The sequence below is a fragment of the Lissotriton helveticus genome, chromosome 2_1 (genome assembly GCF_964261635.1).
Source record: "Lissotriton helveticus chromosome 2_1, aLisHel1.1, whole genome shotgun sequence".
Classification (NCBI taxonomy): Eukaryota; Metazoa; Chordata; class Amphibia; order Caudata; family Salamandridae; genus Lissotriton; species Lissotriton helveticus.
The window spans coordinates 1,557,318,759-1,557,332,394 of record NC_136059.1 but is presented as its reverse complement, the minus strand read 5'-3'; the positions used below and the strand labels follow the sequence as shown (position 1 = coordinate 1,557,332,394).

The 13,636-nt window shown below is 52.6% G+C and overlaps 1 protein-coding gene across 1 annotated transcript in view; it reads left to right on the top strand.

Moving 5' to 3' along the window:
- LOC144818783 (glyoxylate reductase/hydroxypyruvate reductase-like) overlaps window positions 1–13,636 on the top strand; it is a 228,384-nt gene that overhangs the window by 146,318 nt on the left and 68,430 nt on the right. Inside the window, exon 5 of the mRNA XM_078676526.1 lies at window positions 518–606. Within this exon, the coding sequence (XP_078532652.1) occupies window positions 518–606 (89 nt within the window). The remainder of the gene's footprint in view (window positions 1–517; window positions 607–13,636) is intronic.

The following is a 13,636-nucleotide window of genomic DNA, read 5'->3' as shown; positions in this document are numbered from 1 at the left end:
TTGAGATAGGAATGATTTTCTCTGGCCAAGGGCCGAATGAACCCCTTTCTCTAGTGGGAAGGGGAACAGAGCATCCACATACTTCATGGTGGTGTGGGAGAGGGGGCATCTTCACGAGGAAAAATATGTTCATCTTTGAAAAAAAGTGCTATTACACAAAGCCGTGGGGCAGTGCGCAATTGTACCCTGGGTGCAATTCCATATTGTTCAATAGCTAGTTTCCCAGGAGCACGCCTGGAAACATTCCACTACAACAGCTTTCCAGATTTAGACTTGGACATTTCTGAGCAATGCCAAACAAGTGTAATCGTTCGTTCAAATGAGAAAGTGCATCTTTAAACAAACTTTTACACATTTGTTTGGAATCAGCCCTAACAAATGTGTGGTTTTCCTATATTGTCATATTTTCATAGACCATGCCAAGACTACATTTTACGAGTGCATTAGTTGTAGTGCAAGCGAAATACCAGTACATTGTAGTGTGTAAATAATTTTTGTAATTGTGTTTTTCTGCTAGCGGAGGATGGGGGACCTGGAAACCACTTTGGATGTGTGGAAATGGCCTGTCACAAAGCACAGTGGGGATTTTCGGTCTTGGGAGGATTGGTAAGTTGTTACAAAGACATTAGTTATAGGATCAGAAGGAGGCAGCAAGAACCGTTTTTAAAAATAACTGAGGAATGCAGTATTGTACATTCTGTCAAATGCGCAGGTCAGATCGCTCAAAATGTGTTGATTTTTCAAACTCCTAGGTGATTTTTTAGAGGGGGGCGGGTGCAAGATATCTGTCAAAAAGCAGCTTTTTTTTTTGTAAAAACAATTTATATTTGGCATTTTAAGTCAAAATATCACAGTCCAATGAGTTATTTATGCAGTAACAACCGACATTTCAGGATAACAGTACAGTTCTGACCAGACGCCTTTTATGATAACAATCCCCCAAACCGTTCCCTCCCTGGGTCCCTCCCCCCTAGTCAGTGCGCCGGTGTCTCCTCTCTCAGTCATCTAAGACTCAACAGCGAGTTACCTCCTCGATCCAGCCGAGAGGAAAAGGTGAGTAGTGCATACCAATGGAGGACTCGAGCTCTCGGGACCTCCGTCGTTACTTGGTACAGTGGTGCGCTGCACTGGGAATGGGGTACCCCTCAACAGAACTACCCTATGGTGTCGCTATTTCGCCATCCTCACTTTGGTCACTCTCAGGCGATTGGAGCGCGGTCACTAGGGCCTCCCACGCTCTGGCCGCTTCTAATGCCTTGTCACTATCTAGTCGCCTGGCCTGTTGCAGCCGCAATGCGCTCTCCGCTTTCGCCCACCGCTCCAGAGTGGTCCTCCATCGCGAGTAACTGGGGCCCCGGCTAGATTTCCAATGCATGGTGATCTCCCGTTTGGCCAGTATCAGGCCCAAGACATAAAATTTGCTGGTAATGCGATTGCGGGGGGTGTGAGGGAACCACAACAGTAAGCAAACGCCCATATCTGCGTCAATTTGCCGATCTGTGACAGCATTCAGGCAGGACATCACCGCCTCCCAGTAATCAGTCAGCCTCCTACAGGACCAGAACATGTGCGTAAAATCCGCGTCCTCCGCTCCACACCTAGGGCAGAGTGAAGACGCACCTTCAAAATATTGCGAGATCTTAGCCGGCGTCAGGTAAGCTCGGTGGAGGGAGAAAAACTGGACCAGCTGGAACCTGGCATTCCTAGTGCCTTTCCATGTCCGCCTCAAAAGCTGCGGCCACGTTGAGTCAGGGGTCGGACGTCTGATGTCCCCTTCCCATTTGGCTCTCAGTCCATCCAGGGGCTGTAATGTTTCAGTCGACAGCCTCCGATAAAGGCAGGTGATGGCCTTGTAAGTGCCAGCCGCCATGACCACATATTGACTGCACTCAGATGTCGGTGGCTCAGAAAGCCCCCTCTTCCAGTGGCTCCGAATACCTGCCACCAGCGAGGCGTGCAATAGATAGTCACCCCTCGGGAGGCCGTAAGCGTCGTGCAGCTCCTGAAACGAGAGCAGCGATCCCTCCTTGTAGAGGTCACCGAGCATTTGCAGGCCAAGTTCCTCCCAGGTCGCCAGCGCAGACCAATCTCCCCCATGCGGAAAGGCAGTGCACATCCCTAGTGGGATCTCAGGGGCATATGGGCGAGTGACGCCGGATCGCCTATGGCATCGTAGCCAGCAGTTCCGAATCGTCCGCTCCTCCCCCGTGAGCTGGGAAAGGTCCAATTTCTGGCCTAGAATTATAAAGGAGATGACGTATCTCGGAAGGATTCCGCCTGCTGCCCCCTCTGGACCTCGGAATTCTAAAGCCACTGCTTGGGTAAGCCACTGCAGCTGCGCTGCCAAGTAATACCATTCAAAATCCGGGGCTGCAAGTCCCCCGTCTGATCTGGGCCGCATCAACGTGGCCAGCGCCACGCGCCTCCTACCCGTTCCCCAAATGAACCCGGTAATTAAGGAGCGAAGTCTGGTAAAAACCGATGTCGGGATCCAGACCGGCAGCATGCGAAACAGATATAATAGACGGGGCAGTGCCACCATCTTCAGTAACGCCACTCGCCCCGCAACCGACAACGGCAGCGTCCGCCAGAATCCCATGCAGCCTCGTAGACTCCGGATTGCTCTTTCAATGTTACCCTCCAGGAGGTCCAACGACGATCGATATATGTGCGTGCCTAGATAAGGGAGGCAGTGGTATTCCCATCGCAGCTCACCCTCCGGCTGGGAATCGTCCGCCCTCGATACTAACGGGAAGAGGCAGGACTTCCCCCAGTTGACCCTCAGTCCCGAGAATCGGCCAAAATCAGAGAGCAAGCGCCTAGCCCCTCGCAGGGCAACATCCGTGTCAGCCAAAAACAGTAGGCAATCGTCGGCATAGAGAGATATGTAGTGGGTGTCGGCCCTTAGCTGGAGGCCCTCATACGCTCGGCCCATACGGACGTAAGCAGCTAAAGGCTCTATGGCTAGCGCAAATAGTAGGGGGGACAGGGAACATCCCTGCCGAGTCCCCCGCCCTACTCTGTACGGGGCAGAGATGGTAGCCCCAGTCTTGACTCGGGCCGTGGCCGCAGCATAAAGCAAGGCGGTCCACTTTACAAATCGTTCGCCCAATCCGAAGGCCTCCAGCACTCGGAGCAGGTATGGCCACTCAACACTGTCGAACGCTTTCTCAATGTCGGTCGACAGGACAGCGGCACCCGGTAAACCAGCAGCATTGCCCCCCATAACCCGAAGCAGCCGACGCACACAGGTGGCGGTGGTGCGCTTGGGAATAAAGCCTGCTTGGTCTGAGTGCACCAAAGCGCGCATGTGGGCCAAAAGCCGCGTCGCAAGAACCTTGCTCAGGATCTTGTAATCCGTCGTGAGCATGGACAGTTGGCGGTAGGCCGAGCGCAAGTGAGCATCGCCGCCCCGCTTCAGTAAGGGTATTACCAAGGCCTCATGAGTAGATGCAGGCAGGACCCCGGTATCCCAGGCCTCCCGGTAAACCGTCTGCAATCGCGGTATCAATACATCCGCATAGGCTGCATAAAATTCGATCGGTAGCCCATCTGTGCCAGGGGTCTTGCGGCGAGCCATGTGTTTAATGGCCACTCGAATCTCTCCCTCAGAGATGTCCCCGCCCAAGCCATCCACGTGTTCAGGGTCAAGCCGGGGAAGCCGCGCCGCCAGGAGAAACTCATCTAGCTCCACTGGCACGCATGGCATCTCGCTTCTATACAGGCGTGCGTAGTAAGTCAAAAATTGGCCATTGGTCTCCGACTGAGTATAAACCTCGTTCCCGTCCGGAGTGGTCAGAGCCGCAATCGGGGTGCCGCGGGACCCTGGAGCGGCCAACCAGGCCAGTAGCGAGCCCACCTTGTCGCGTTCGGCATGAGCCCGAACTAGGAACTCCTTATAATCGAAGCAGCGCAGCTTCTCCGTCGCCGTCGCCACTTCCTCCCGCGCGGCCGAAACCGCCTCGCGGGATTCAGGAGTCACGTGGTGATGTCGCTCCTCCTCGCGTAAGCGATCCTCGCTCCGCGTAACTTCCTGCAGGAGGGTCTTGCGGACTCCCGCGGTAGCCGAAATACAGACTCCCCGAACCACTGCCTTAAAGGCGTCCCACTCCAGTGCTCTACTGGAAGCTGTGTCCATGTTAGCACCAAAGTAGCCCTCCACCCCTATGCCTACCTCAGCCTTAAACGCCGCATCCTCCAATGCCAACGGGTTTAACCGCCACGTCGGTATAGCCTGGCGTTGCCGCGTCCATTGGACCACTACCAGGCAAGGGTTATGGTCAGATATTGTTTTAGCCAAGTATTCACTGTGGCGGACCAAGCATTGCACATCCGGCGAGCACAGAATGCTGTCAAGACGAACATGAAGCGCGTGTGGGGGGGAATAAAAGGAAAAATCCCTCTCCTTAGGGTGTTGGGTTCGCCATGCATCAACAAGGCCCCAGCCACTCTGCCACTCTCCCCTACTCTTCGCCAGCCTGTGAGCTGCCGCCTGCGCCAGTGGTGGGTGAGACCTATCTAATTCCACGTCTAGTACAGAATTAAAGTCACCCCCATTAAGACCGTGTTGGCTAGAACCGTCGCCAGTTTCCCAGACAGACGTGCAAAAAAGGCAGGTTGGTCCACATTTGGGACGTATACGCTGCAGAGTGTCACGTCCCTCCCATCCAGTCGGCCCTGTACAGCTGCAAACCTCCCCTCGGGATCGAGCACTGTCAGCAAGGGTTGGAAGGGGACCCCGGCCCGCACCCAGATCAAAACCCCCCTCGCAAAGGCCGAGTAGACCGTGTAGAACAGCTGTCCCCGCCACCTGCGCTGTAAAGCCCGCCCCTCTGTTCGGTCAATATGTGTTTCCTGCAGGAAGGCTATTTGAATCCCCCTACGAACAAGATAGGCATGCACCTTGTGACGTTTCAGCATAGAGTTCAGTCCCCGCACATTCCAGGTCACACACTTCAGTTCAGGTAGGGTCCCCATTCGTATCAGCAAGTACAGTTCTGATGAAAGATAAAAGTCCAGGCACACTGACAACACCCCAAAACCAGTTCTTGAAAACCACCCAACAATCCCGCGTCCCACCCATCCCCAGAATAGGCCCCGAACAGCAGAAACCCATCCAAAAGTCAAAAGCCCAAGTAAAACAGTCTCTGGTAACTACCAGAGTCCCACAATAGGTGTGAGAGAGAGGGGGCGGCCTGTCGCTACGTCCAACAGACCGCGAGCTACCCGTGCCACCTGGCCGGCCCTCCCCAATATGCCCCAATTGCCCCACATCCCCACCCCTGCAAAGGCAGAAACCGCTAATGGCGGGAGGCAGTCCCTCACCCGAGCCATATGCCTCCGCCCCAAATCCAAACACAAACAGGGGCCCGGCTGCAAATACAATACCATCACGGCAGGGCATGAGGATCATTCGTCCAATAAGCCATCAGCAGTCCCAGGCGTGACATGAGGCGGCCCAGAACCACCAGCGCCCGACTCCTCCGATGCCGCTTCCTCTGAGCCCTCCCGGGAGCCCGACTCCACCGCTGATGTCGATGTCGCCGCCTTGGAAATGGTAGAGACCGCCCGAAGGGCCTCCTTGCGTTCCAGCTCGGTCTGCGAGACAGAAGGTGTCCCCGCTTTCGGTGGTCGTCTCCTGGGTCTCCTGGTCCGCCTGGACCTCTGCGCCATCCGCCGCGGCTCCCCAGACGCAGGATGATCATCCGCTCCAGCCTTGTGTAGTTCCAGCAAGTCCCAAACTTTGTCCGGGGAATTGTAGAAGGAGGATTTACCATCCATCATGATCCGCAGGCGGGCTGGAAATAAGAGAGTGTAATGGACCCCCTCCTCCCGTAGAGCCCTCTTGACTGCCAGAAAGGTAGAGCGCTGCCTCTGTACCTCAAAAGAGTAATCCGGGTAGATGGAGACCTGGACGTTGTCCACCCGGTAGGGCCCTAGTGCCCTCGCCCTCTGTAGAATAATGTCACGGTCCCTGTAGTGCAGCAAGCGCGCCACCACTGGTCGAGGAGGCCGACTCTCCGCCGGGGGTCGAGCCGGGACCCGGTGAGCGCGCTCCAAAGTGTAGAACGGAGTAAGACCTTCCGGGGCCACCACGTCACGCAGCCAGGATTCCAAGTAGCCCAACATGTCTGCCCCTTCAATTTTCTCGGGCCGGCCAACCACGCGTATATTGTTGCGGCGGTTGCGCCCCTCCGCATCCTCCGCCCTCTGTTCCAGCAGGTGCACCCTTTGTTGCAGCTCCCTCAGCGAGGCCTCAGTCGTCTTGGCCGTGGGCTCCAGTGCGTCCAGTCGAGTCTCAGCTTGCTTGACCCGGTCCGCCAGCTTGCCGTGGTCCGCCCGCAGGAGCCCCAGGCTCGTGGACACCTGTCCGATGTCCTGTCGCAACGCCTCCCTGGTGTCAGCGATGGCCTGCAAAATCTGCTCCAGCTGACCCTGTGGCAGGCCCGGTTCCGAGCTTTTGTCCACTGTAGAACCCTGGCTGCACGCCGTTCTCTCCTCAGCATCTGTCGAGGCCTTCAGGCGTCTCCCCATGGTGGTAGCCGGCCGCAGGCGTAGGGCGTCCCTTCCAACTGTTCCGTCGAGGGTGTAAGTCGCGTCGGTGGGCCTCCGGCCCTAGGGTCACCTCTCGTGGCTCGCTTGCTACTGCGCCGGGGGACTCCAGGCCCAACACCACACAGCAGGGAACCAGCTAGCCGGCAATACTTGTATGCCCCGAGGTAGTGGGTCCCGGTCTCAGCCAGGGGGGGTCAGCGCCATTGCGCGTCGGACAAACACCACTCCCGGGGGGAGCCGGACCCTACCCCACAGCCAGAGGGCTCGTCTAGGTATCAGCCCCCACTCCTGTAGCGTCTAGCGGAATCCCCCAGGCCCCAATCACCTCAGGGACCCCCGGCGCCGCCTCCTCAGGGCTCTCACCGCCGGAGGTCCGCGTTGATCTCACAGGGTACAACGCAGAGGGTGGTAATGTGTCACTAAGGGGTAGTAGTAAGGATTGATGGTGCGGTGCTGGCAGTCGTACAACGCGGAGGGTGGTAGTTCGTCAGTAAGGGGTAGTAGTGTGGATTGATGATGCGGTGCTGGCAGTGGTACAACGCAGAGGGTGGTAATGTGTCACTAAGGGGTAGTAGTAAGGATTGATGGTGCGGTGCGGTGCTGGCAGTGGTACAACACAGAGGGTGGTAATTTGTCAGTAAGGGGTAGTAGTGTGGATTGACGGTGCACTGCTGTCAATGGTACAATTCGGAGGGTGGTAGTGCGTCAGTAAGGGGTAGTAGTGTGGATTGATGATGCGGTGCTGGCAGTGGTACAACGCAGAGGGTGGTAATGTGTCACTAAGAGGTAGTAGTAAGAATTGATGGTGCGGTGCTGGCAGTGGTACAACGTGGAGGGTGGTAGTGCATCAGTAAGGGGTAGTAGTGTGAATTGATGTTGCAGTGCTGGCAGTGGTAATGCGATGCTGATGGTGGTATTGGCCTTTGCTGATATCACCGTGATGCTGAGGGTGGTAATGAGATTCTGCAAGTGGTACTGTTGTTTTGGTTGCCAGTACTGATATTAGCGTTTGAAAGACACTTCATTATAAACAGGCAAACAAGAAGCCTGATATAAAGCGAAGATCACATGTTGCTGCAGGCCCAGGGTGAGCAGCTTTCCCAGCTGTCGTTCTCTTTGCATTCAGACACTTCCAGTCTCTCATTTATAATGGAAAAGGCTAATGAAAAGTACCACATCCAAATATATTTGAGACTTTGCTCTCCCTTTAAATACGAGGTGGAACATTGACATTTTGAAGCTAAGGTGACACATGAAAAGGATGGGGCAGAAATCAGTAATGCTCGGATTCGAAAGAAGCAGAACCACACAGCAGCCTGGTGCAATTACTGCTTCCAGCTCATCACAAATGAGTCACAATAAAGGAATGCCTGACTGTTCCTGACTCTGTGATGGAGTTGTGAGGGGTAAGGTACACTGAAACTGGCATTAGAACTGTACACCAAAGAAAGGCCTAATGTGCTTCAATGAGAGCAGGGTCCTTCAAGGGCTCTTCAGACGGAGCCACTCTGTGAAAGCTCTTCCTAGTTTAACCTGATATTGAAGAGCAGCCCTTAAATCTACTTCAAACCCGAAAGAACAGATGCAGCTGCCTAGCAGGGCTCCTCAATTCACCAATCTCTCCCCACACTCAGAATTTTTCAAATGAAGCACGTCAAAAATGGAAAAAAAGCTGCAAGGCTGACTGAGCTGTGCACTGTCCCATGCTAAATAGCAGTACTAAAATCTCATCGCAGACATGATTAAAAGTTTAACCCCCACAGAGAGTAGTGTCAGGAAATGTGCACACATTCTTACTGCAGACTACTTTCGGTGTGGCCGAAAGGCCAGAGCAGTCGACTTTGGAACTGGGGAAGGAAGCGCGAGTCCTGGAGACGGTTCAGCATACTGTGATTCTGGGCAACAAATCACCTAATACTTCCGAGCCTAGAACATAAATCCGACTTTGTTGCATCTAAAATGCTGAACAGTTGACGTCATAATGGTAATGTTATCAGGGGGTTGCAACCCATTGCCTCTTCCCTACCCTCACTGAACAAATCTAAAAATAAAAGTCCAGTGGGAAGGACCAGCAAACACATTCACAAACACTGACATACAAATGTTCAAGGACACATTTTGAGAAAACACTGCATGCTTTCAAGGGTATCATGTGAGCACCCACAGACACGGCTACAGAGACACACACACACATTGGGGCGTGGGTTAAATATACAAACTTGAGCCACAGGTATAGGAGAATTTAAAATCGGCCTGCGTTAAGTCATTTAGGCTGCCTAAGGCTCGACCTAAAAAAGGAGGGGCATGCAGGAAACAAGCGCTGCCATGAAAGAGCGATGCGCTTAATGAGCCATGACAAAGGAAAGCCAGATGGCACCTGTGCGCGTAGCCGTGCACGTAACCGCATGCTTTAGGCCACACAAAAAGCGTGTGGTCTGCTTTTTGAAGCTCACTAACTAAAAGTCTCGCCAGTACAGCGCATGCGCTGGCTCAGGCGAGACCTATAAAGTGCAGTTTCTAATATACTGAGTCAGGGCGTTCCACCGTTTAGGACCTAAATAAGCAAAAGAACGTTCGCCCGATCGTACCTGGTGGACTCTGGGCACGCAGTATTGACTCTGGTTAGTGGATCATAAGTCTCTTGATGCTATCTAAGGGCCTGCAGCACCTTTTATGACTTTGAATTTGTGGAATCTGGGGCTACTCCTGCAACAGTCATGTGGTAGCCACAAATCAAAATGTCAAATCAAAGGAATTTACATTTCTGTCTATGCAAGATCCTTTCTAGTCTTTTCAGTATGTATAAGGCAGCATGGAGTCAGTCAGGTGGAGGTAGCATGCACTAGGATGTCCTCATGGATGTTTAAGACTCTTACTTAATTTCATAAACATGATGATCGTCATAAACATTTTTGTCTACCACTTGTCTGGTGCATGAGTATCCCCAGATCCTTTCAAATTCGAAGCTGTAGAAGCTTCTGTGAAATATCTGGGTTTTTTTGGGGTTTTTTTGGTAATCCTCATATATCACAAATGGAACTCTTGATGGGACACTGGCTCCTCCATGCACTACTGGCCGTTCTGCACCGACCCTCGTTAGTTTTGGCCTGATGCAAGTTGGTTTGCCCGTACCCTCAAGCGGCCACTACCTTCCCCTCCAAACTCCTTTTTTTCGCCGATCCGTGTGCGCCCCTTGCTACTTAGGAGTACGGGGAACCAGCATGGCTCCAGACAAATCATTGGAAAACCAATCATCGAGATTGCCATGCCACCAAGGCTGCCCAAACATTCGTCTCACTTCTGGGATCACATGCCACATCTGATTTGCAGGTTAACATAATCTGCCTCAGGCAATTAACAAAGGTAGGGGGAGTTGGGTCTTTCCATGCCCTACAAATCTCACGCCTTGCTAAGAGGATGATAAAGAATACGAATTTAGTGGGAAGGTCATTCACCTGATAGTTCGTAACAAGCCCAAACATAACTGTAAACCTTGGAAGTGCTATAGGCATTGAGAGTACTTCTTCCAAAAATTCCTTTATCTTCCCCCAATAGTCCGCCAATTCAGGACAATCCATAAACATATGAACATCGTCTGCCCTCAAGAGGCCACACCGTGGGCAATTATAGTCAATATTTGAGAATTTTGCCAGTTTCTTCGGAGTTATATAAACCCTATACATGGTGTATATGTGATTTCTTTTCAGCGCAGCCGGCTTGATTACAGCATTTAACACCCTGAAGGAGTCGTGCCAGAAATCCATAAAAGGCCCGTTGGCCGGGGTAAGAGCATTGCACCACAATTTACTGATTTCAGCCTCCGTCACATCCTCCCCCTCCAACATTGCCGAATACCAGAAAGATATTTGGCATTTCCACTTACCCCTTCTGGCTACCGCTTCAAATTTAGGGTTAGGGGGGTTATTATCATTGGGTATCACAGATCTCGTTGTCCACCAGCCTGACAATTGATAGTATTTAAACCGCGTCAGGGCTCCCCTGGTTAGATTGAACAAAGTGTCCCAGCTTAAGAGTTGGCCATCTCCCTGCAGGTCTCCCCACCTCTCCAGCCCTGCCTGCTTCAAAGGTAGTGATAGTTGATCATTAAGGCAGGCAGGGAGGCCTGGTGAGTCCCATAAGGGTGCCTGCGGCGCATAATAAGAGATGTTTAGTTTAGTCCTTACAAATACCCAATTTTTCAAAGCTGACCTTAAAATCTTCAACCTTACTTTCTTGAAAAATGTTGGGTCCCCAAACTTGTAAAGAAAGAAACTAGATCCCTGAGGGATGTCCTTTAATAAAACGGAGAATAGCAACCCCATTGATGATTGGTCCATATGGCCCGCCATAATTCTGAAATGCTTAAAATGAAAAGCATGGCAATACAACATTAATTCTGGAAACGCTAGCCCTCCTGTCTTGAGACCCCTTCTTAATTTCTTCCATGCTATACGAGGGCCTTTGGCATTCCAAATGAATGAGCCCAATTTTCCTTGTAGTTTTTTAATTAAGGGTGCTGGAAAAGATAATGGGATTGCATTAAATAGAAAAGTGACCTTAGGAAGCACTATCATTTTCAGGAGATTCACTCTCCCATATATATTTAAAGGCAGAGAGGACCAACGTTGCAATAAAACAATTGTGTCTTTAATGACTGTAGGAAGGTGGCTACCTGACTATGGTTACCCCAGATTTTTTGCCTGTGTTTAGCTGGTTTTTTGACTTAGTTGACCTGGTTCCCTGCTAATCAGGGCCCCAGGCCATCTGCTCTCTCTGTAAAATGGATTCCATGTACCCTAGGTACATACCAATTGGAAATGGACTCCTTGTCAGCCCCTGTAGAATGCACTATAGGTGCACAGGGCACAGGAGCCACTAAGGCCTACCAGGGGCTGCAGCATATCTTTTGCCACCCCTGGCTGGTTCTTAAATTGACACAACTGGCTGATCACTCAGCTGGGGTAAGGTGGTGTACACACCCCTTGCTTAGATATAGTATACCTATGTCTAAACCTATATCTGGACACATGTAAACCTGTGAGCCACTCCTATAGACAGGCCTCACCAATCCTGGAGGCTGGGTGCATGGTTTTTATGTGAGATGGAGCTCTAGCATGAGCTGAGCCTGTCTGCAGCCGTCGGGAACAAATCCCTAAGCTGTTTCAGGATAATGCCATACCATATACTATTAAGTGCCTTATAATCCTCGCGGTTATTTAGCAACTCTGGTTTGGCTTTATCAAAACATGTCGTGTAAGGTGTCATACGCTTTGGAATACCATCCCCTCGCCAGTTCTGGCGACGGGGATGGCATTCCACCCCTCTAGAGGGGTAAGACATGTTACTTTGCTTTAATGCGGTTGATTTCTCCAAAGGCCTTAAGATCCACAAAATGGATGCCTCTGCCACAGACAAATGTCTGGACCCCTGGAGCTGACCGAAACCCAGTCAAGGGGGTCCTGGACAAAGGGTTTCCTGTCACAGGAGGGTGTCACCGCCCTCCAGACAGGAGATAGTGTATTGTAGCAGGGAGGTTTGAAAGAAACCAGACACTGCCTGGGGCGCACAAGGCTGCCCCTTGCATAATCCGGCCAAACCGGTTCTGGGGCACTCCAGCCCTCGTGCCAGGGCGGCCTGGATCAAAGGAAGGGGGTGTATCCACCCACTTCCTGGGTCCCACCCATAGGAGGGGACCTAGCAGGTAATCACGCCCACCAGATTCGAATAAGAGTGGGAGCAGTGCCAATGCACATCAGATTTCCTGGAAGAAACATTTGAAACGATATTCTGGACCCTTCGCCCTCCATCTCAACGTGGAAGCCCGAAGAATCTCCCTTGTGGTCAAGGAGTGACCACCCTGCAGCAGCAGGCACCATCCAGCCCTCGACGTCTACTTGGTTGCAGTTCCCGCCGGAACTCGAGCGACTGAGATCGACGAGATCAAGCCTGCCCAGCTTCTAACAGCCCGATCCACAGTCCCTGCAAAGCTGAGACCCGTGGAGGCGACCGGAAGCGTGGGGCACGCCATCTTGAAGTGACCACGAGACGCTGACCGTGCAGCCCACGAGTGACCCTCGAAGCTGTACACCGGGGTTTGAGAAGCCCCCACCCTGAGCTACTCCTGAGCCGAAGTTCAGCCCTCCACACTCGACGAGTGCTGCGTGGGGCCCTTTGGCACGATTTGGCTCAACGCGTTGGCCCGGTCACTTGCCAGCTGGCTTGTGGTCCCTGTGCCGACGAACTACAAAAGAAGACTCGTGATTCTGGTTGCTCCAGATCCACACCAGCTCCCCTGAAAGGGAGCCCCGACTCTGACCTTCCTGGTCCGAGTGAGACGCCATCTTCCAATCCCGCGTGGATTGCTCTTACCAAGGCTTGTTTGCTCCAAACCGGAAGCCGACTGCACCGACGGTGAGAGCCTGCGTGGGACAGATCGTGACCTGCTCCTGGACGTCGCAGATGCCCCAGAGCCCACGTGACAGCGAAGAGAAGCGCCTCGACGACCACCTGATTGCGCCCGACATTGCCTGGTTCCGTCCTGGTTCCACCCTGGTCACTGCTGAGTGACCCAGACTCTGTCCCCTCTGCTTTCAGGTACTCTACAACTTGAGTCCACCCTTGGACTCCACCGGACACTTCGTCTTCACCCTGCCTGCAGCCCTTTCAGCTTCAAGCACCAAGAGCCTGCGTGTCAAAACCCGACGCCACTTCGACCCTGTGCACCCACTTCCTGTGGGTGAGGTAACTTTGCTCCGCCGGTGTTCCCACACTGGTGCACACCTCTAGGGTCTGTGTGTTAAGTTTTGTTCCTCTAGGTTCAGCGGAAGTGTCCTTAAACTTTAACTATTTGACTTTTACGCACCATTGGTTAACATTGGTGCATGCGTGCGCTTTCCGCACATCTCCCGAATCCCGAGGGCCATTCCCGACTTCAGCATTGCTTGTCCTGACTGCTCCCAGCGATTCCCTAGGCCCTAGGCCTAACCACTGTTCGAGTGGCCTCTCTTATACCACTTGTTTAGTATATGGTTTGAGTGGCCCCCTGCCCTCATCCATAATTGTGCAACTTTGTATGTTTAAA